Source organism: Anolis carolinensis, chromosome 1, assembly GCF_035594765.1.
Source record: "Anolis carolinensis isolate JA03-04 chromosome 1, rAnoCar3.1.pri, whole genome shotgun sequence".
Classification (NCBI taxonomy): Eukaryota; Metazoa; Chordata; class Lepidosauria; order Squamata; family Dactyloidae; genus Anolis; species Anolis carolinensis.
In genome coordinates this window covers 206,472,837-206,494,998 of record NC_085841.1, presented here as the reverse complement: position 1 = coordinate 206,494,998, position 22,162 = coordinate 206,472,837, and the positions used below count along the sequence as shown (strand labels likewise).

General features: G+C 39.5%; 1 protein-coding gene across 3 annotated transcripts in view; it reads left to right on the top strand.

Annotated features, from left to right (window-relative positions):
* Window positions 1–21,480, top strand: part of mtx2 (metaxin 2) — a 56,197-nt gene extending 34,717 nt beyond the window's left edge. For 2 of the 3 annotated variants that reach the window (XM_008118945.3, XM_062964169.1), the window contains 7 exons: window positions 3,313–3,385; window positions 12,296–12,372; window positions 14,983–15,075; window positions 15,439–15,477; window positions 15,851–15,976; window positions 18,257–18,333; window positions 20,981–21,480. In XM_008118945.3, coding sequence (XP_008117152.1) covers window positions 3,313–3,385; window positions 12,296–12,372; window positions 14,983–15,075; window positions 15,439–15,477; window positions 15,851–15,976; window positions 18,257–18,333; window positions 20,981–21,191 — 696 coding nt within the window. In that variant the 3' untranslated portion in view covers window positions 21,192–21,480. The remainder of the gene's footprint in view (window positions 1–3,312; window positions 3,386–12,295; window positions 12,373–14,982; window positions 15,076–15,438; window positions 15,478–15,850; window positions 15,977–18,256; window positions 18,334–20,980) is intronic. The other variant, XM_008118946.3, reaches the window with a different exon arrangement.
* The last annotated feature ends 682 nt before the right edge of the window (window positions 21,481–22,162 follow it).

Here is a 22,162-nt window from a genome sequence, read left to right as displayed (position 1 = left end):
AGAGTGACAGAGATTGGCTTCAAGGATATTGGTTCCTCATCATTCTCCCAATATCGGTCTGGCCCTCTGCCTATCCTGTACCATTGCGATAATTGAGAATTGTGGATTTTAATAATAAAATAAAGCCACCAGTTCCTGCCTTGGCTATCAATAGCTGATATCGATTTGGATAATCAAGGATGATTCCACTTGCCATGCTGCTATAGGATTGCTCCCTTGGTGTGGAGGTTTTCCTAAACTTTGGGCCTTTCTCATTTTTTATGGATTTTTACACCAAAACATAATGGAAAAACAATACAATAGGTTATAGGTTACTTGTTGAAATCTGTAATGTTAATGACAGAAAAGGGTCAGACAGGTATACTAAGAGCTGCTTTGAAAAAGTAATTCTCTAAAATAAGATCTGATCCAACCATCCATCTAGTACAGTGGTTCTCAACCTGTGGGCCGTGACCCAGCAGTGGGCCACGAGAATGAAAATCCGGTCAGCGAATCTCCTTCCTCTTTATTTATTCATTTTATTTTATTTATTTTATTTCCACTCCTTTCCTCAAAGTTGAACATTGCATTGGATAGACCACATCACCTCTAAATTATTAAATATGGTTTTCTGTGGGCAAGCAGATGACAACTACTGGATGGCATATGTTCTGTTTCAGAAATTAGAGCTGATGTGGTCTATCCAATGCAATTTTCTGAATCAGCACCCCAAATAACCAAACCAGACCTAAAGTTAACCAGACACTGATTCGTAACCCTTTTGGTACTAATGTTGGAGAGTGGGCCCTGGTCAAAGTGGGCCCTGGTCAAAAAAAAAAAAAAAGGGGGGGGGGTTGGAAACCACTGATCTATCGTAACACTCTGTGATGGGCGGTTACTCACCCAGAGCTTAAAATGTGGGATTCTTTATCTGATAATGCAGTTCATTGAACATGGGGTTTTGCAGAGGGCATGGTGTTCTGCCTTTGATGAGAATGAAACATCTGTGTGAGTAAAGTAAACAAAGAAGCCCAAACCAAATCATTTAATACCAACAAAAGTAGGCTCTCAAATGATGGGCATTTGCCCCAGGTATATGCCTCTCTGCTAATATGGCACAGTGGGGGATGCTCTACCTCTGCAGAAGACCAACCTGTATTCAGAGTGGTCTAATTTTCACAAGATCATGGCAATAGGATAGCTCTAAACACTAGCCAACATTGAGGCTAATATTGGGGTGAGTGCTTCTTAATCTATGAAAATATCCAAACTGTGTGTCAAGATCACAGGGGAAGCCATCGATCCTCATCTCTCCCCAAAATAATCTTGGAAACACAGGAGAGAAGCTTTTGTGTAAGACGAATCCTCATGTTGCACTGAAAGATCTTCAGTCTGCTTTTTATTAAGCATGAGAAAAGAGGGCTGTTTTATGCAACCACATTTTTTAAAAGGCAGCTTTGCTGGCTGTTAGGTCTTGAGTGTTACTGATTTGTGGCTCTTTGAATGTAAATCTATAATTTCAATTTTGTGAACTGAAACTGTGGTTTTTGCTCCAACCTGGTGAGAGCCTGAGCCATCTAATGAAAGCCTGACAATCCATTCTTTAAGCAGAATAATAGCTGGAATTCTTCATGATTAGAAATACAGTATCAACATAATCGATTTAACAACATTACATTGTAGCTGAAAATAGACTGAAATCCCAAGCCAGGCATCCACTGCGCCTGAGTGAAACATCTTTCATATGGTTCTAAGATGAAATTACCCCTGAATGAATAGCATCTTCATTTATCTTCAAAACCTCCTCTGTGCTGCCAGTGAGTCTACTCTTCCCACATTCTGCAGGAGGAATTACATTAGACCATTATAGCAGGATTCCAGTGCAGTGTAGGACAGATTGTTTTGGAAAATGAAGCTGGCTTTGCAATAAATTACATTTACAGGTACAAAAGAATGTGTTACTTTGTTTAAAGGAGTCACAAATACAATTAAACTCTTAATTTATGTTAAACCACAAATGTGGCTATTACCATAACTGCATTAGGAATATAATCTGTCACTCCAAGAAGGATCCTGAACACTTTTCATTTATAATTTCAGGCAGACTTTTCAATGTACAGTGTCTGCCATTGCTTGATAGGGAAACTGGAAGATTTTGTACATTTATTCGTTCTTTATAGTTTCCAGGCATGTTTTCCTCCAGCCCCCATCTTGTTGGATTGGAGAATAATTCTTCAGTTGTCAAGGCAGCTATCCCTAGTGTGTGTGTGTGTGTGTGTATTTAATGATTGGAAATACAAACCTCTTTTCTTTCTATGTGTTTTTACAAAGACATGTGTTAGAGCTATGTTATTACTGTGGTACTATTTGAAACAGTTTTGATTTATTTTTAAGATTACTAATGAATAGCTGTAAATAATTTGTTTGTGTTTTCCAAAATGTTTCAGTTTCTGCTGCTGTGCAGAGCAAATGGCAGGAGATATTTTGTCTGAGCCAGAACAGCAAGTGGCATCCACCAAGCAGGCAACATAGATTTTAGTACTAGCCAAATGATTTTGGCACACGAGGCAGAAAACCCTATAATAATTTATTTCTTATAACCCGCCTCCATCTCCTTGAAGGGACTCGGGGCAGCTAACACGGGGACAAGCCCTAAAAACATCAGTTTGATGTACAATTAAAACACAATACAAATACAAGATTAAAACGTAGCAAAACAATTATTTAAAACATCTTAAAATGAATGCATAACCTATAAGCATTTTCTTTTTCTTTCCGGCAGTAAAAATAACCACAAATTTAATACTGTATTTCTTCCATTCTAAGATGAATTTCCCCTATATATAATTTATTTATTTTTCAAGCTTATATGCCTCCACTCCCCTAGGGCTCGGAGCGGCTTACAAGAACCGGCTAAAATCAACAATTTAAAGAACATCTTAAAAACATCTTTAAAAACATCTTAAAACATTCTAAAAGCACCTTTTAAAACATCAACAACAGAACTCAAAAGCCTGTCGAAATATACTGCTGATTGACAGTGTTTGGAAAACAGAAGATCATGTGGCACTTTAAAGACTTAACACATTTTATTTGATATAAGCCTTTGTGGAGTCCAGATGACTTCAGGCACCAAATAAAACTTACTTAGGTTGGATCTACACTGCTATATAATGCAGTTCAAACTGCAGCTTGGTTACTAGCGCCATTTTTCCTGCAAAAGAGTAACACAGCTATCTCACTTTCCCGAGGTTTATAATTCCAGTTCTTTTGAAAATATTTATTTTGCCTTCAGATTAGAAATGTAACCTTTTTTCCATTCTTAATTTTCAGGCCTTTTTACAAATGTGCAATCTGCCATTCCAGGTGGTTTCTAGGCCAAATGCAGAATACATGTCCCCATCTGGTAAGTGTGGAAATAATTTGCATTACACCTGTGTTCAGAAACCATGGCAACGGTATCTCATCTTGGAGATCAGTCAGAATTGTGTTTGAGCTTGCTTCTTGTTACAGTACAAATTTGTTTTCTATGAGGAAGAAGTAGAACACATTTCTGCATTTCAGAGCTCTTGTGGTTCAGTGGGTTGAAATGGGGCCCATGTAAGAGAGATTGGAGGAGATGTTCATTCTCTTATGTTACTCCATTTGTATTAGTTTAGAAAATAAGGTGAGAAGCCATGTTTGCATATGGAAAGCTGGACTCTTGTGTCCAAAGATCTCTATATCCTCTTTCTGCCAACCGCTATTATTTTCAATATCCAATTTCATCTAGGTAAATGTGGCTGGAGAAAAGAGCATTTGCAAGCAGATGTTCCTCACCTCTTCCTCAACCACATCACCCTTTCATAATAATAATAATAATAATAATAATAATAATAATAATAATAATAATATTTTCTTAAGCAGAGGACTCTTACAAGTAAAACAAGCAGTCAAAGAAGAAGAACATGCCCTGGCAGATTATGTAAAGCAAAGTGAAGAACCTGCTTTGATTGAAGTCAAAAATCAGAAACTCCTCAAAGCACAGCAGACAAAAAACCAGTACAAGAAAACTGCACTACAAACTAGAGCTGACAGCTGGCACAACAAAACACTGCATGGAAAGTTCCTTGACAAAATTGAAGGAAAAGCTGATAAGGAGAAGACCTGGCTCTGGCTCACGAATGGGACCCTGAAGAAGGAGACAGAAGGCCTGATCCTTTCAGCCCAGGAGCAAGCCATCAGAACAAAGGCAATTAAGGCCAAGATCGAAAAATCAGCTGATGACCCAAAATGCAGACTGTGCAAGGAAGCTGACGAAACCATTGATCATATCCTCAGCTGCTGTAAGAAAATTGCACAGACAGACTACAAACAGAGGCACAACTGTGTGGCCCAAATGATCCATTGGAACTTATGCCTCAAGTACCACCTCCCAGCAGCCAAGAACTGGTGGGATCACAAACCAGCAAAGATCGTGGAAAATGAACACGCAAAGATACTGTGGGACTTCCGAATCCAGACTGACAAAGTTCTGGAACACAACACACCAGACATCACAGTGGTGGAAAAGAAAAAGGTTTGGATCATTGATGTTGCCATCCCAGATGACAGTCGCATTGACGAAAAACAACAGGAAAAACTCAGCCGCTACCAGGACCTCAAGATTGAACTCCAAACACTCTGGCAGAAACCAGTGCAGGTGGTCCCGGTGGTGATGGGCACACTGGGTGCCGTGCCAAAAGATGGAAACAATAGACATTGACAAAATTACGATCTGCCAACTGCAAAAGGCCACCCTGCTGGGATCTGCACGCATCATCCGAAAATACATCACACAGTCCTAGACACTTGGGAAGTGTTCGACTTGTGGTTTTGTGAAACGAAATCCAGCATGTCTATCTTGTTTGCTGTGTCATACAACGTTGTTGTGTCAATAATAATAATAATAATAATAACCCAAAATGCAGACTGTGCAAGGAAGCTGACGAAACCATTGATCATCTCCTCAGCTGCTGTAAGAAAATTGCACAGACAGACTACAAACAGAGGCATAACTATGTGGCCCAAATGATTAATTGGAACTTACGCCTCAAGTACCACCTCCCAGCAGCAAAGAACTGGTGGGATCACAAACCTGCAAAGGTATTGGAAAATGAACATGCAAAGATACTGTGGGACTTCCGAATTCAGACTGACAAAGTTCTGTAACACAACACACAAGACATCACAGTTGTGGAAAAGAAAAAGGTTTGGATCATTGATGTTGCCATCCCAGATGACAGTCGCATTGACGAAAAACAACAGGAAAAACTCAGCCACTATCAGGACCTCAAGATTGAACTTCAAAGACTCTGGCAGAAACCAGTACATGTGGTCCTGGTGGTGATCGGCACATTGGGTGCCATGCCAAAAGATCTTAGCCAGCATTTGGAAACAATAGACATTGACAAAATTATGATCTGCCAACTGCAAAAGGCCACCCTGCTGGGATCTGCGTGCATCATCTGAAAATACGTCACACAGTCCTGGACACTTGGGAAGTGTTCGACTTGTGATTTTGTGATAAGAAATCCAGCATATCTATCTTGTTTGCTGTGTCATAATAAAATAATAATAACAACAACAACAACAACTACTACTACTACTACTACTACTACTACTTTATTCTTGTATTTTCCATCTCCTCGAGGCGGCTTACATATGGCAAAGCGACTAAAACAAAGCATAAAATAACCACATATTCCCATCCAAACCAAAGTAACGAAGGTGGAGGCATTACTTTTCATTCAACCCTCGTAAAAAGCATCTCTGTTGTACGAATCCCCAACCCCATCCCTCTTTCTATTTCAACTGGACTACTGCTGTGGCTTGAAATGCGATTGATTTCCTTTCTTAATTCTTTGATGATGCGGTCTGTTAGTTATCTAAAATTAAAGCCTAGAAAAATTACCATATCTATTTGGACTACAGCTCCCAAATTGCTTCAGCCAGGGAGGTTCTTAGATCATGCTCCAAAAAAGTAACTTTTTCAGGCTTTCTCTTAGGATTTTCTTCTGGAGGGAGCTTACCATATTGTGTATGTGCATGTGCCTGTGTATGTGTTATACAGTATAGCTATGAAATTCACAGATTCACTGTACGTTGACAGACATCTTGAAGGCACATACACAAATATGTATTATCTTAACAGTGATCCCATGATTTCATAGCTTTATTGTATAACTAGAACAATGGAAGTCCCTTGACACACATCCTTGTACATATTTTGTTCACTGCAGAAAACCAGGTTTACCAACATCATTGGCTCCTTATAAACTTACCTGACTAGCAACAGGCCACTGTAGTTTAACGCAGAACAGGAAGAGTGTTTAGCTCTCTAGATGTTGTCAGTTTCAATTCCCATTATTCCTATTCACCTTGCCTGGTGATGAGGAATAATAGGAGTAAGTAGCTCATCAACATTTGGAACCTGAATGTTCCCCATCTGTGAATTAAAGCATGCTTCGCATGAAGAAGAACTGAATTCGCCGAAATGATGTGTCAGATCCTTTCCATTTGTCATTTTGAGATGCCTCCTTGTGTGCTAATAAATGCTTGGACATAATCTGTTTCTTAATCTGTCAGTCAGCTAGTAGAATGGTGGATCATCTCATCATCCATCTAGACCAGGGGTTCCCAAACTAAGGCCCGGGAGCCGAATGCGGCCCTCCAAGGTCATTTACCTGGCCCCCACCCTCAGTTTTATAATACATTTTTATATCAGTTTTAATAATATAATATATTGTATATACATATAATATTGATAAAAAATATTATAATGTTATACAATATAATACTAATAATACCATATAATAATATTAATTATATGTTATATATTACATATAGTATTACAGTATAGTAGTATAGTTCAATATAGTAATGTATAATGCTAATATTGTAATATATTGTATGTACATACAGCTGTTCTGAGTCCCCTTCGGAGTAAGAAGGGTGGGATATAAATGTAGTAAATAAATTTAGTAAGTAAATAAATAATTAATTTTAGACTTAGGCTCACCCAAATTCTGAAATGATTTGAAGGCACACAACAACAACAAACAACAATCCTAATTAACTTGACTATCTCATTGGCCAGTAGCGGGCCCATACTTTCCATTGAAATCCTGATAGGTTTATGTTGGTTAAGATTGTTTTCATTTTTAAATATTGTATTGTTCTTTCATTGTTGTTGTTGTTTTGCACTACAAATAAGACATGTGCAGTGTGCATAGGAATTTGTTTGTATTTTTTTTCAAATGATAATTCGGCCCCTCAACAGTCTGAAGGATTGTAGATCGGCTCTTTGCTTTAAAAGATTGAGGACCCCTGATCTAGACCTTTGGGTGTGGAGAAGGGAAAAAAATGGAAACAAGCAACATTGCAATTTGAAGTCAGTATTCTTTTTTCCACTGCCTAGCTTGAAAAAGACTTATTAAGTATCATATGCAATTGTGGATGAGCAACATGTTTAGGATTGTGACCCTAATTGCATGAAGTAAAACCCATCGTTGCGAAAGCATTTTCCCCCTTTCTTGGGATTTTGTATGCAAGGGCAGTGTGGTTGGCTGTACTTTCCCTCTCTCCATCTGTTAAGAGCCTTCTGAGAGCTCTGAAATGCTGACTCCTGCTGTAGGAGCACCAAAAGATCATTCTTTATGTAGCAGCTCTGTGGAAGTAGAGTCTGGATCGATAAAACCATTGAGAGGTCTGGAAGTTCAAAAGACCCTGGGTGCCTTTTGCAATGTATGTCATTGTGTGGATGCCTTGCTTCTAGTGTACAATTACTTTGTTGACTGGCAGTGATCCTGAGTAATGCTCTTGGGCAGTGGAGGTGTAACTATTTGGTATTCCTGAGCTTTACATTGGCCTCTTCTCTTTGCCTCAACAGAACTCCTTTTTCAAAGAAAGTAAGACCATCTTGGGATCTGTTACTTTAAAGCAATGGCCACCAGTGGTGTGGTGGTAAATGTGCTCCAGGTTTTAATCTTTACATTAAAAGAAGATTTTTCAGTAGCTAGGGTAGTCCCTTAAAAAGAGAAAAAGCCACCAATGATACAAAACCCTTCATTGAAGAGATGTATGTTCTCCCACAGGAAAGTGGTCTCAGGATTATAATCTTTGACTCTTGGACACAAGTGGATGGAATGCAGTCTGCAGGACTGATGCAGCTACCCCAAGTCCAATTTTGTGCCCCTCAGGACTCATTTTTCCTTTCCTTTAGAAGTCTGGGGGGAGCACATTTGCTACTCTTAGAGTGATCCTCTGTGTCATTTTAGGCCCAAGAGAGACCTTTTTTAAAAAACAGGAAGTGAGGTCTAATCACGTTCTGTTAAAAAGTCTCTCTTAGCTTAAATGCTTCAGGGGGCTTATAAACATGACACAATTTCCCAGCAACCCCCAGTAGGTGCTTGGGAGCAAAATGCTTTTTGAATTGTCTTTGGCAGTAGAGATGGTGCAGCTCTCCACAATCTCCTGGAGTGCTAATGCACTCAGGCCCCACCTACACTGCTATTATAATGTAGATTAAATTGCATAAAAGTAATAATAATAATAATAATAATAATAATAATAATAATAATAATGCAAAAGGCCACCCTACTGGGATCTGCGTGCATCATCCGAAAATAGATCACACAGTCCTAGACACTTGGAAAGTGTTCGACTTGTGACTTTGTGATATGAAATCCAGCATGTCTATCTTGTTTGCTGTGTCATACAATAATAGTAATCTTAGTCACTTGGGAATTTTCTGACGTGTTATCCAATACAACAGCCAGCATATAGTGATCATGTTTGCTGTGTATTAATATTGTTGTGTATCAAATAATAATAATAATACCCTGCCTTTTCTCTACACAAAGGAGACTTAAAGCGGCTAGTCAGTGCAGATTGAACTGCATTGAATTGGATTATATGAGTCTATATATTTCAGGGTGCCCTGAAAATTTCTAGTATCTCTTACTCGTTCAGTTGCTTCCAACTCTTTGTGACCTCATGGACCAGCCCACACCAGAGCTCCCTGTTGGCCGTGGCCACCCCCAGCTCCTTCAAGGTCAAGCCAGTCACTTCAAGGATACCATCCATCCATTTTGCCCTTGGTTGGTCCCTCTTCCTTTCTCCTTCCATTTTCTCCAGCATTGTTGTCTTCTCCAAGCTTTCCTGTCTTCTCATTATGTGCCAAAATACTTCATCTTTGCCTCTAATATCCTTCCCTCCAGTGAGCAGCCAGGCATTATTTCCTGGAGGATGGACTGGCTTGATCTTCTTGTGGTCCAAGGCACTCTAGAGACGAGGAGATTAAAATACAATAGTTTAATCTGTAGAGTACAGTGTTCCCTCACTTATCGCGGGAGTTAGGTTCCAGGACCACCCGCAATAAGTGAAAATCCGAGAAGTAGGGACACTATATTTATTTAAATATTTATACATTATTTTAGTAGTTATACACTATTTTAAGTCTTTATCAACCAATTGTGTGTTGATAAATCGCCTCTTTCTCCTCATGTTGTTGCTTGGGCTCCTTTTCTCTTCCTTCGACTTCTCCTTCTTCCCTTCCTTAGGCTGTAAATTGTAATTTTTTATGATTTATAATAGTCTTTTAGAGTTTATTGAAAAACCGTGAAACAGCGAATCCGCGAAAAGTGAACCACTAAGTAGTGAGGGAACACTGTACACTACCAGGTGCAAGTGCCACACTTGACTGTCCTATATCATGGGTTTTATGGTCAACCAGAGTAGATACACACACACAGACCAAATATTTTCCCCCTTCCTTCACTTGACCCTCCCATCTCTGACCTTCAATTATTCTTCTCTGTTCCAAAGCTTCAAAACTTCCAAAACAATTCTCCTGTGCTTCCCACTCTAATATCTTCCAGGTCATTCTGATCTTTCTTCACCTTTCATACACATCTTTTCCCCTGTGCCTGGTAATGTTATGTTTTCTACTCCTTTGCTCTTTTCAATCTCTCTTCTCATCTCTTTAACCCATTTTCAAAACTTTCTTATAAAATTCACACTTGTAAAATCTTAATCTCTTCAATATAATGCAGTTCAGTCTGCATTATAACAACAGTGTAGATGGGACCTCAACTAACCAGCTACAGTTGTCTAACTTCGCTTCCACAACTTTGGACTGAATACGGGCGTTTGATGTCAAATGACATAAAATGTCCCCAACTGCTACTGTAGAGGAAATTATGTACACATAGTACACCAAAAGGATTCTGGTCATCAGTTGATACTCTTTTTCATATCTTTTTACTTTAATTGTTCCTATGTTCATTGTAATTGGTTTTGGAATAGCTGTCAAAAAGGAAGGATAAAGTCAGTTAATGCTGATAACTGGGGCTGGGCTGTGGCGCAGGCTGTTGAGCAGCTGCAATAAATCACTCTGACCAGCCCGTGGAGGGGTGAGCACCCGTCAATTAAAAATAAAAAATAGCCCCTGCTCGTTGCTGACCTAGCAACCCCAAAGATAGTTGCATCTATCAAGTAGGAAATAAGGTACCACTTATAAAAGTGGGGAGGCAAGTTTAACTAATTTACGACCTGGAATGAGGATGTGCCATCAGAGTGGATGATGAAGCAGCTGTTCCCCCCGTGGCCAGAATCGAACATCCCCTCAGGAGAAGGTTAAGTTGCCTCTGCATCTGTCTGTCTCGGTCTCTGTTTGATGTGTTTATGGACATTGAATGTTTGCCCTATGTGTGTATAATGTGATCCCCCCTAAGTCCCCTTCGGGGTGAGAAGGGCGGAATATAAATACTGTAAATAAATAAATAAATAAATAAATAAATGATGCAGGATCACATATATAAAAACAAGGTAAGTATACAGGTAGAGCATCCTTTATCTAAAATCCCAAAATCTAAACTACTCTGATTCTGAAATTGTCCTCATGGGTAGCTGAGAGAATGACATCTTTGTACACAAACATGGTTCTGTGCACAACGTTATTAAAACTAGTGTGTATAAAATTGTCTTCAGGCTGTATTCATGACGTGTCTATAAAACATAAATAGATTTCATGTTTAGCCACCTTGAGTCCCCTCGGGTAAGAAAGGTGGGGTAGAAATGCTGCAAATAAATAAATAAATAAATAAATAAAAAATACATGGTTTTTACGACAGATTACACTATAGCTTATTGGGTACTGTTCTGAGTTCAAACTTATAGTTTTATTTTGTATTGTACTGTTTATTTTATGCGTTGTTTTAAGCACCTTGTACCATATGTAAACCGCCCCAAGACCCTTTGGGGAGATGGAAGCGGGGTACAATAATAATAATAATAATAATAATAATAAATTATTATTATTCCACCTCCAAGATCCCTCATTATGTGTGTCTATGCAAATACGGGTATTCCAGAATCTGTAATCCGAAACACTTTTGGCCTCAAGCATTTTGGAAAGGAATACTCAACCTGTATCAAAGTTTACTACTTTTCGTGTGGATATTGTGCATTATATTTTAAGATGTGTTCAAGTACGAGTGGACAGCCTGTGTCACTGCAGATGTGGTTGGATTGGAGACCCCATCATTCTCAGCCAGCATAGTCAGTGATGAGAAATGGCAAAAATAACAGTCAAGTACTATTTGGGGGTCTACATGTTATTCCTGTGTGAAGGGGTGCTTCAGGAGAGATCTGTTTCTTTGATTTAACGCATAACTAGGAAATGCAGGCATTGTAATGGTAGTGTGGTGTGTCCCAGATTTTCTTGTACCATCTGTGATAATGTTGGCTTTATACATAAGCTAAGTGTAAGCTACATTTCAAAGTCTGACCAAACTGAAATGACAAAACTTTCACAGCTGGTGGTCATGTATACAAAGAGCGAGAGTGAACTATGCGTGTTCGCTGTGCTTGATTATTCCTCTGAACAAATGTATCATGAAGAATCTTAGTTTTGAAGGGACCAAGGAATTCTGATATATCCCTAATTCTGGCCCACATTTTTTAAACTTTTGCTTCTTCACTATGACTAGTAACTTTGCTGTCTAGAAACCAGCTGGAATCCAAAATACACCTTTTCTAAATTTGACCCAAAACAAATGCAGCTTTGAATGCAGACTCTCTGGAACAGATACTTATGCTTGCGCTTGTTGCAATCTCATAATGTCATTGTAACATCCAAGCTGCTCTTGAATTCAGATAAATTGCCCCCCAGACCACTTTGGGAGTGGTATATTCATTTGTTTAGATCAATAAACCAGAAGTCAAAATGATACTGTTGATTTAGTGACAAATTTTAAACTTTATTTAAAGGACTATTTCTCTCTCTACCCCACAGGAAAAGTGCCCTTTATTCATGTGGGAAATCAAGTAGTTTCCGAACTTGGCCCCATTGTCCAGTTTGTAAAAGCCAAGGTAAGGTGCAAACCACTTAAACTAATTTACTCAAAAAATATCTGTTCAGCAGCTGTACTAATTAAGTTTGTGTCTATGAAATCATGCTGTGACTTAATAAAGTAGAATCAGAACTTTGGAAGATAGGACAGAATAATTTATTTTGCAGGGTAAAGCTTCTTCTAATGGCTCATAAAGAAAAATAATTTATTAATGAGCTTTAGGACTGGATCCAGTTTTGCAGAAGGTGGGGGGATACGAGGAGAGGCATTCCAGGTGCACATCTGCAGATGGAAAGTCTTGTTATAGCTGCACATTGAATTCTGCCTCATCTTCAAGTCTCTATTCAGGGTTGGAGAAAAATATCTTTTGGGTCACAATTCCTGGAATCGAACTGGGGATTCTGGACATTATAGACCTAAAATAATGTTTCTAAGTTAGCCCATAGCTCTTTTCCTATTTGTTTGGTCTATGACCTGTAGAAAAGGCTCACTTCTGTGCAGTACTTTGGATATGAGTGTGGAAAACACCAGAAAGGATGGATGAGAAGGATAGCTTACTGAAAAAAAGAAAAGAGAGAGCGGGGAAAACACATACACAATATTTTTGAAATTGTGGGAATCCTGGAAGACACAAACGTGACAATATCTTTCTACAGTCTTTGACACTGGGTTGAATTTTGAGATTTCCACTGGCAGAAGTAACTTTTGGTTGCCTCCCCCCCTCCACACACTTCCCCTTTAACACCTGGAGTGCTGGGAACACTGGACAAAGGTTGGTCCCATTTTCCACCAGTGAGATTTCCCTGCTGTATTAAAGGGAACCTCTTCATTTGCTGACAGCAAAGTTGTCAAACAACTCTCTGGGGTTTGTTTATAAATGCCGTGCAAATCTTCCTGATTTCCAAGATAGCTTTCTTCTCTCCTCCTCATAGGATGACCAATTGGATTTTTTTAAATGCTCATCTTAAAATATGTACTGAAGGGTGAAAAATTAGTGAATGATGTCAGTCTTTTCCCTAGTCTATAGAATTAGTTTAGTCCAGAAGCAATATACAGGGAGCCCCCCACATTTTTTGGGTTTCACTTCTGTGGATTTGATTATTTACTGATTTGATTAATATGTTCGCTCTAGGGATCGTTAGGTCCCCTAGTGCAGCCCTATGGTCAACTTTTGCCGTAGAGTTGCATCAGAGAACATAGAAATTCCTAGAGAGATCAAATCTCTAGGCCAGTGGTTCCCAACCTTTGATGCTCCAGGAGTTTTGGACTTCAGCTCCTACCATTCCTGATAGCTTATAAGCAGGCTGGGATTTTTGGGAGTTGGAAGTCCAAAACAATTGGAGGACCAAAGGTTGGGAACCATTGCTGTAGGTGTTTGTTGGTCCTCCACTGTGATTTTATGGTAAATTTTGAGCAGAGGTTGATTGTAGAGTTGCACTGAATGACCTAATAAAAATTTCCAGGGAGATGTTCTCTTAGGTAAAAAATAATGTGCCACTAACCCTGGTGGCACAGCAGATTAAAGCACTGAGCTGCTAAATTTGCTGACCGAAAGGTCAGCATTTCGAATCCGGGGAGCGGAGTGAGCTCCCGCTGTTAGCCCCAAGTTCTGCCAACCTAAGCAGTTTGAAAACATACACATGTGAGTAGATCAGTAGGTACCGCTCTGGCGGGAAAGTAAGGGTGCTCCATGTAGTCATGCTGGCCACATGACCTAGGAGGTGTCTATGGACAACGCCGGCTCTTCGGCTTAGAAATGGAGATGAGCACCAACCCCCAGAGTCAGACACGACTGGACTTAATGTCAGGGGAAAACCTTTATCTTTACCTAACTCCAGTAAATGTGGATGACTGACTGTATTTTAGTCCCTGTGCCCCTACAGAAGAGCCTCCATAAAAGTAACCAGTAGAATTCTTAACTGGTTTTTTTAAATAAATACCTCTTCCATTAAAGTTGCCATTCATATGCTGTCCTCCCCACTCCCTGCTTTTGCCAACTACAGTATTCTTCAGGCAATTTGATGTTATATAAACAGAGTGTCTCAGAAATCAAATAGCCCTCTGGATCTTGCCTCCAGCCTAAAAGATTGCTGCATGCCTCTTTCAGTCACATTGGCTGCATTCAGCATTGCACTTAGTCCTTGGCTTTAACAGTCAACTGCTTATGGACCAGGGATGCTCATAGTTTTAAAATTCCAGATCATCAGTATTCAGGCTGTTGTTTCTTGTTTTCCTCTTGTAGATTCCTACTCATACACTGTATTTTATATAAGGCAATATTGTATCATGACAAGGTACTTCTGTTTATTTACAAAAAAAAGTCATTAAAAAGCTTTTCAGCTGAAAAGCAAAAGCAATATTCTCAATATGTGTTTTTGCAATACTGTCTCCTGGTATCCCTTGTGTTTTATGTGCTTAAAAGATTACCTTTTGGTATTTGTTTTATTTTTCTTTGTGAAACAGTCGTAGTCCTTGTGTTCTACAGATATGCTTTTTATGTGCTATGATATAGTGAGGGGTTTTTTTGGAGCGAGCCAGAGCCCTATCCTCCATGGGTTTTGGAAAGGACCCAAACTGATAATTTTTGCCATCGTTTTTCTTCTCTCCCCCTTTCCTTTTTTTGCCTTAGGGCCATTCACTTAGTGATGGGTTGGATGAAGTCCAAAAAGCTGAGATGAAAGCCTACATGGAGTTAGTCAATAATATGCTTTTGACAGCAGAGGTATGGCAAGACACTAGTAATTTTTCAGTCTTGGGAAATGAATGATACTGGGGTGGAGTAGAACTGAATGCTATTCTTTGCAGTACAAGTGATACCTTACTTTAAAAAAATGCAGAGTGGGCTTAAAGACTCAAAATATAGCACATTTTCATTTTGCATGTTCAATCTCAAATCCAGGTTTGGTTGTTTGTGGTCAAATAGGACCTTCTGCTTGCTCCACTCCATAATTGGCAACTGCCTCTCTCTGGTCTAAATGTTATTAATGGGTTGTTTGGGAGAGAAAGAAGACAAAGCTACAAGGAATAACTAGCTGTCTCTGTAACCTTACATCTTATGAAGTTTTCATATTTTTCTGGTTCCTAGCTCTATCTCCAGTGGTGTGACGATACTACAGTCCAGGAGGTGAGTGATTCTGCAGCATTTATCTTAATTAAATTTTAATGAGAAAACACTTTTGCTCACAATTGCAAGTCCCTCCTCATAAATGAAACATAGAGGTTTCTACCACTAATGATACCATGTTTTGCTTTAATTTTGCTTGCAGATACATTTTGAGGAAGAGCCTTGTGTCATTACTAGATGTACTGGTTGCAAGAATATCATTTTAAAGGCATGTGTTTTGGAGGATTTTTTTAGCTGCAGTTTATGGATAATTACACAGACTAGTGTACAAAGCTATGCCACAGCAATAAAAACATAGCAGCTTGAATTATTTTGTAAAAAGAGCTTTATTCTCAAATATATAATAACAGGAGTAGGTTTTATTGTCTTAAAGATTACTTACCCAAGATACGGATGCCCTTATCCCTGGCCCCTGAACCATGTCTTGGCCTATCAGAAGCAATGGGAAATCCGTCGTAAAATGAAAGCCCTTGGCTGGGGCAACAAATCAGTTGATCAGGTCAGTCACTGGTGCTACAAACTTGGATTACTCTATCTTTATATGTGTATATAATAATGATAAAACTTTTATACATTGGAAAAGAAGTTGTTGACTTTTTTGTATATGATTATTTGCGTAGAACAGTTGTCACATGATGGAATTTATTGTTACACATTTTAGTACATTGACTTAAATGTATGTAAGAGGATTGGCATGGAGATCAAGAACCTTCTCCTGTTAAAGGACGTTCTTCTTGATCTGATGCAAAAATTAAAAAACATCCTTGCCCAACCCAGGTCTCATTCTACAATAGCTTTTCAGACTGCAGCTTCAATCAGCTCAGTAAACACAATCAGTGGACATTGTAGTACATCACTTTGGAAGATAGATTGGGAAGAGATGTTCTAAAGCAGCTGTGGGCAATTTGTGATCCCCTCCTCCAGATATTGAGGTGAAATTCCCTGCTTCTTGGCAGGGGGTTGGACTGGATGGCCCGTGAGGTCATTTCCAATTCTATGATTCGATGAACTGTGGTTAGCACGAGGGATGATGGGCATTGAAATACATTAATTTCTGGAGAGCCGCAAGTTGCCTACCCATGACAAAGAAAGTAGACATTTTCTTAGAAAGTCAAAATGTGAAGATTATTTTTGGATGAGGCATTATCTTGGTAATCTGAGGACGCACTTGCTTTCAACTTAATTTTTTGTACTTTTTTGTATTTCACACACACAAATTTGAAATCTAGCTGTAAAACATCAAACTTCTACAATTATAATAACCTGTAGCTTACAAACAGTTTTAAAATGAAATTTCCAAATATCCTTCCAAGTGCTTATTTGGGATTATAGGGTTAAAGTTGAACCGGTGTTAATTCGGATGAATCTAGAGAATCAAATTTCCCCAGCTTTAATAATGTTAATGTCTACATAGAGCCAGCACAGTATCTCTGGTTGCAGTCCAGCAGAGACCAGCAGGTGCTTTAGTAGCGGGTGGGAAATCTATTTTTAATGACTTCTGAAGCCTCCAGTCTCCCAAAAACCAGTGAATTGCCATTAAATTTTTTAAAATTATATTTTCAAGGGAAAATACCTGAAGATCACACCCAAATCTTTTCCAGAGACAAACAACATACAAAAACTTTGGAATACTTACTTCCTTTCAGATGTATTGTTTTCCCATTTTTTTTCTCTGTCAGGAAGTATCTGACAGGACATGCCACAAATCACTTCCTGATGCTATTTTGAAGGAGAATCAAAGGGAAAACAAGATGGTTTAGTGCACTCAAAGTGTGTGTATGTGTGTGTTCGCAGCCAGGAGAAGGAGTTCGTATAAAATAAGCCCCTGTATAATTGCCCACGTTTGCTTTAGTATGAGCAACTTTGCTCATGAAGGGCCCACTGATCAATAGTTGCAGAATGTAAGATGTCTGACCTTTATAACAAGCTTCTGTCCATATAGTAGTTATGATAACTCACCGATTGTATTGCTTATTCCTGAAAAACACATCTGAGAATCATTTCATGTTGTCAATGCAGCTTAAAATTTGGTTGTGCAAGCATGTATTCGATGAATGGTTGCAATATGTAAGTAGCTATAGGAAACCACAGGGTGGATGCAATGTTTTAAATGCCTTAATGTTAAATGTTTTAATGTTTTATGGTATGCCTGATGATTTATACAGTTTTAATTAGCTAATTGATGGTTATTGTATTGTTTTTAGACTTGTAATATTTATTTTATATGGTTGTGAGACAATTGAATCTTTGCCATTTCCTATGTTGTTGAACTGCTTTGAGTCCCCCTAGGGGTGAGAAAAGCGATATATAAATGAAATAAATAAATGATTTAATTCAAGAGTCAAAAACCATAAGCATATTCAAGGAAAGCAATGCTGCTCGGAGACTAAAGCATTCTTCTTTCCATAATCGGAACTGGAATGTAATCTTATTTTGGTACTGGTAATGTACTACATGTAATCCTCCACCACACTTGAGGGCAGAGAACTCATGTAGTGCATACAATATGCTGTCTCCCATAGGTATGTGCACTCGTCACCTCTTAGCATCTTTTATCTGAGGCAGCTGCCTCACTGTCTAGCAGTAGAGCCAGTTGTGGGCTAGGTGGAGTGTGGGAAATAATTTCTGCATGCTCAAAAACAGTTTGGAGTGATACATGTATCGTTTTTCTGTTCCATGGTCTTCAATTTGTTTTGAACCCCTGAACATAACTTTGCATGATTTTATAGCCAGCCACTAATCACCGAACTTTCACTCTTTTTGTCTGCTTGCTCTTTAGGTGCTAGAAGATGTCGATCAGTGCTGCCAAGCCCTTTCTCAAAGACTTGGGACACAGCTGTATTTCTTCAACAAGAGGCAAGTAACTTCTTAATTTAAGGAACTGGTTGTTCAGGAATGGGGAAATACCTCCTTATTTTATAAGTACCTCCTTATTTTATAAGCAAAAGTGAGAAATCGGTTCTGTCACCAGAAGAGCTAACAAGTGAGCAAGTGGTAAGTTCTTTGAATAAAGATTGTGCTCCTGGGTTGTTGTATGTCTTTCAGGCTGTGTGGCCATGTTCCAAAAGTATTATCTCCTGACGTTTCGCCCACATCTATGGCAGGAATCCTCAGAGGTTCTGAGGATGCCTGCCATAGATGTGGGCGAAACATCAGGAGAGAATACTTCTGGAACATGGCCACACAGCCCGAAAGACATACAACAACCCTGTGATCCCGGCCATGAAAGCCTTCGACAACACAACAGATTGTGCTCCTGCTTCACTATGCTTCAGTCTGTTGATCAGACCCCTGCAACATCAACTTCAGAAGCCAAGAAGTGGAACTTTGGTGTGAATCAGAAACAAAACACCCTGTAGCCTTTTAGATCTAAAAGATATGCTTTTGTTAGTTTCCAAACTCTAGAATTATAGAATCATAGAATAGTAGAGTTGGAAGAGACCACATGGGCCATCCAGTCCAACCCCCTGCTAAGAAGCAGGAAATCGCATTCAAAGCACCCCCGACAGATGGCCATCCAGCCTCTGCTTAAAAGCCTTCAAAGAAGGAGCCTCCACCACGGCCCCGGGGAGAGAGTTCCACTGCCGAACAGCTCTCACAGTGAGGAAGTTCTTCCTGATGTTCAGGTGGAATCTCCTTTCCTGTAGTTTGAAGCCATTGTTCCGTGTCCTAGTCTGCATGGCAGCAGAAAACAAGCTTGCTCCCTCCTCCCTATGACTTCCCTTCACGTATTTGTACATGGCTATCATGTCTCCACTCAGCCTTCTCTTCTGCAGGCTAAACATGCCCAGCTCTTTAAGCCGCTCCTCATAGGGCTTGTTCTCCAGACCCTTAATCATTTTAGTCGCCCTCCTCTGGACGCTTTCCAGCTTGTCAACATCTCCCTTCAACTGCGGTGCCCAAAATTGGACACAGTATTCCAGGTGTGGTCTGACCAAGGCAGAATAGAGGGGGAGCATAACTTCCCTGGATCTAGACGCTATTCCCCTATTGATGCAGGCCAGAATCCCGTTGGCTTTTTTAGCAGCCGCATCACATTGTTGGCTCATGTTTAACTTGTTGTCCACGAGGACTCCAAGGTCTTTTTCGCACACACTGCTGTCAAGCCAGGCGTCCCCCATTCTGTATCTTTGATTTCCATTTTTTCTGCCGAAGTGAAGTATCTTGCATTTGTCCCTAATACTGTCTAATACTGATGCTTGGTATTTGGGTTTCTGACATTTCAAGATCTCAATTTATTTATTTATCTATCTGAATATTTATATTTATTTATCCACCTTATTTTGAGTAATCAGATGCAGGATTAGAACTTTCACTGCTGCTTTTTTTGCATGAGACCTCTGGCTACCAGCATGCAAAAATTATGCGAGCAATAGCATGTCTGTTGTTATACAGTACTTTTATTCCAATACCAAGCAGTCATTTTGTAAAAAAAATCCTGGGGGGATTGGCTGGAGAGGGGAATCTGTTTGCTTGTTTGTTTTATTATTATTATTAGATGTTTATGATATTTTAAACCCCAAACAGTGTTCTGATCTGTGTAGTCGAAGGCTTTCATGTCCGGGATCACAGGGTTGTTGTATGTTTTCCGGGCTGTATGGCCATGTTCCAGAAGTATTCTCTCCTGACATTTCGCCCACATCTATGGCAGGCATCCTCAGCTGTGGGCGAAACGTCAGGAGAGAATACTTCTGGAACATGGCCATACAGCCCGGAAAACATACAACAACCCAGTGTTCTGAACAATTCCTCTTAAATTATTTTGGCTACCCTGTATCATTCCTACCCATCCTTTCCTTGAAAAGGAAAACATCTATGGAATTTTCTTATGCATGTTTGCACCATTTTGTCTGTTAGTATTGCCCACTTTTCTTTCTTTAGACTAAAAGGAAAGTTAAAAAAGGCACAAGACTGAAAACTAGCCACTGATGTTTAATGGTCAGCCAGCCAGCCTTCATCTGCTGCCTATATTGCCTTCCTTTGGCTTTCTTCTGCCATTGGGCCAGGCAGTGAGCACAGTCTAGGGATCATAGAACCATAGAGTTGGAAGGGTCATCCAGTCTAAATCACTTCTGACAGATGGCCATCCAGCCTCTGTTTAAAAACCTCCAGAGAAGGGGACTCCACCATGCTCGGAGGCAGCATATTCCACTGGTAAACAGCTCTTAGAAAGGAAGTTCTTTCTAATACTTAGTTGGAATCTATTTTCCTGCAATTTAAATCCATTACTTCACATCCAATTTTCAGACCATTTCACTGAAAATTGAATGGAATTTTGCCATTTTGTGCTGCAATATCAGCATTGGAGCCTCTGTACATTTTAGAAAATAAAACCCCAAGTAGCTTTTATAAGCGCAGCTCTCCATTATGGCAATTGTTACAATGTTCTCCTTGAAATGGCTATCCTGTCCCCTGTATATAGAAAGCCATATACCGATGGTGTGCATCATATGTGACAGTTCATATGTGTATTCTCAAGATACTCATTTTCCTTTACTTCTAGGCCAACCGAATTAGACGCCTTGGTATTTGGCCATATCTTCACAATCCTTACTACCCAGCTGATCAGTGATGAACTATCTGAAAAAGTGAAAAACTACAGCAATCTCATTGCATTTTGCAGAAGAATAGAGCAACACTACTTTGAGGGCCTTAATAGAGATGGCTCGGCAAGGCTCCCGCCTCCAATACGAAGGAAGATACTGAGGAGTTGAATGCTTTGTGGCAGCAGAAGTTATGAAATTGATGTTTTTGGTTTTTGTATTGCCTAGAAGATATTAGCTGTGGCTTTGACAACTGAGCTTGATGTACACTTTGTTTCAGACTACCACACTGTTCTAACCCAGGAGAATCTGTGCTGAATTCACACTCTATTTAAAATGATAATATTGGGGTTTTCATTGTCATAGTCTGCATGGTATTCTAATATTACTTTTTAAGTGTCCTTGAAGCAGTACTATTTCAGATTATAGCAACAATAAAACTTAATGTCTTCTACTTGGATTGGCAGTTTACTTTTATTTATGCATGTATATATTGAAATATTTATGTACCCTGCTACACCAAAAGATCTCAGGGTAGTGTATAATAAAGCCTACTGAGGCCCCTTCTACACTGCCATATAAAATCCAGATTATCTGCTTTGAGCTGGATTATATGGCAGAGTAGACTCATATAATCCACAAAGACCTAAAAACGTGGATGTTCCGGTGCGCCTTTGAGTAGTAGGCTCACTAGATATTCGGCCCCAATTATAACCCACTATCAGTTACTGCACATCATCACTGTCCCTTGGCCTATAGGTTTTTAGTGTTTTGTTGATACTGTTCTTCTACCCCTATTTATGATTGCCCTTTAAAGGTAAAGGTAAAGGTTTCCCCTGACGTTAAGTCCAGTCATGTCTGACTCTGGGGGTTGGTGCTCATCTCCATTTCTAAGCCGAAGAGCCGGCGTTGTCCGTAGACACCTCCAAGGTCATGTGGCCGGCATGACTGCATGGAGGGCCGTTACCTTCCCGCCGGAGCGGTACCTATTGATCTACTCACATTTGCATGTTTTCGAACTGCTAGGTTGGCAGGAGTTGCCCTTACACCATCCAATAAGCCCTACTCAGAGTTCTATACACAATTTTTTACCTTTGAATGCTCAGTAACTGCTACTGTCTACGTTTTAAATCATTATCAAA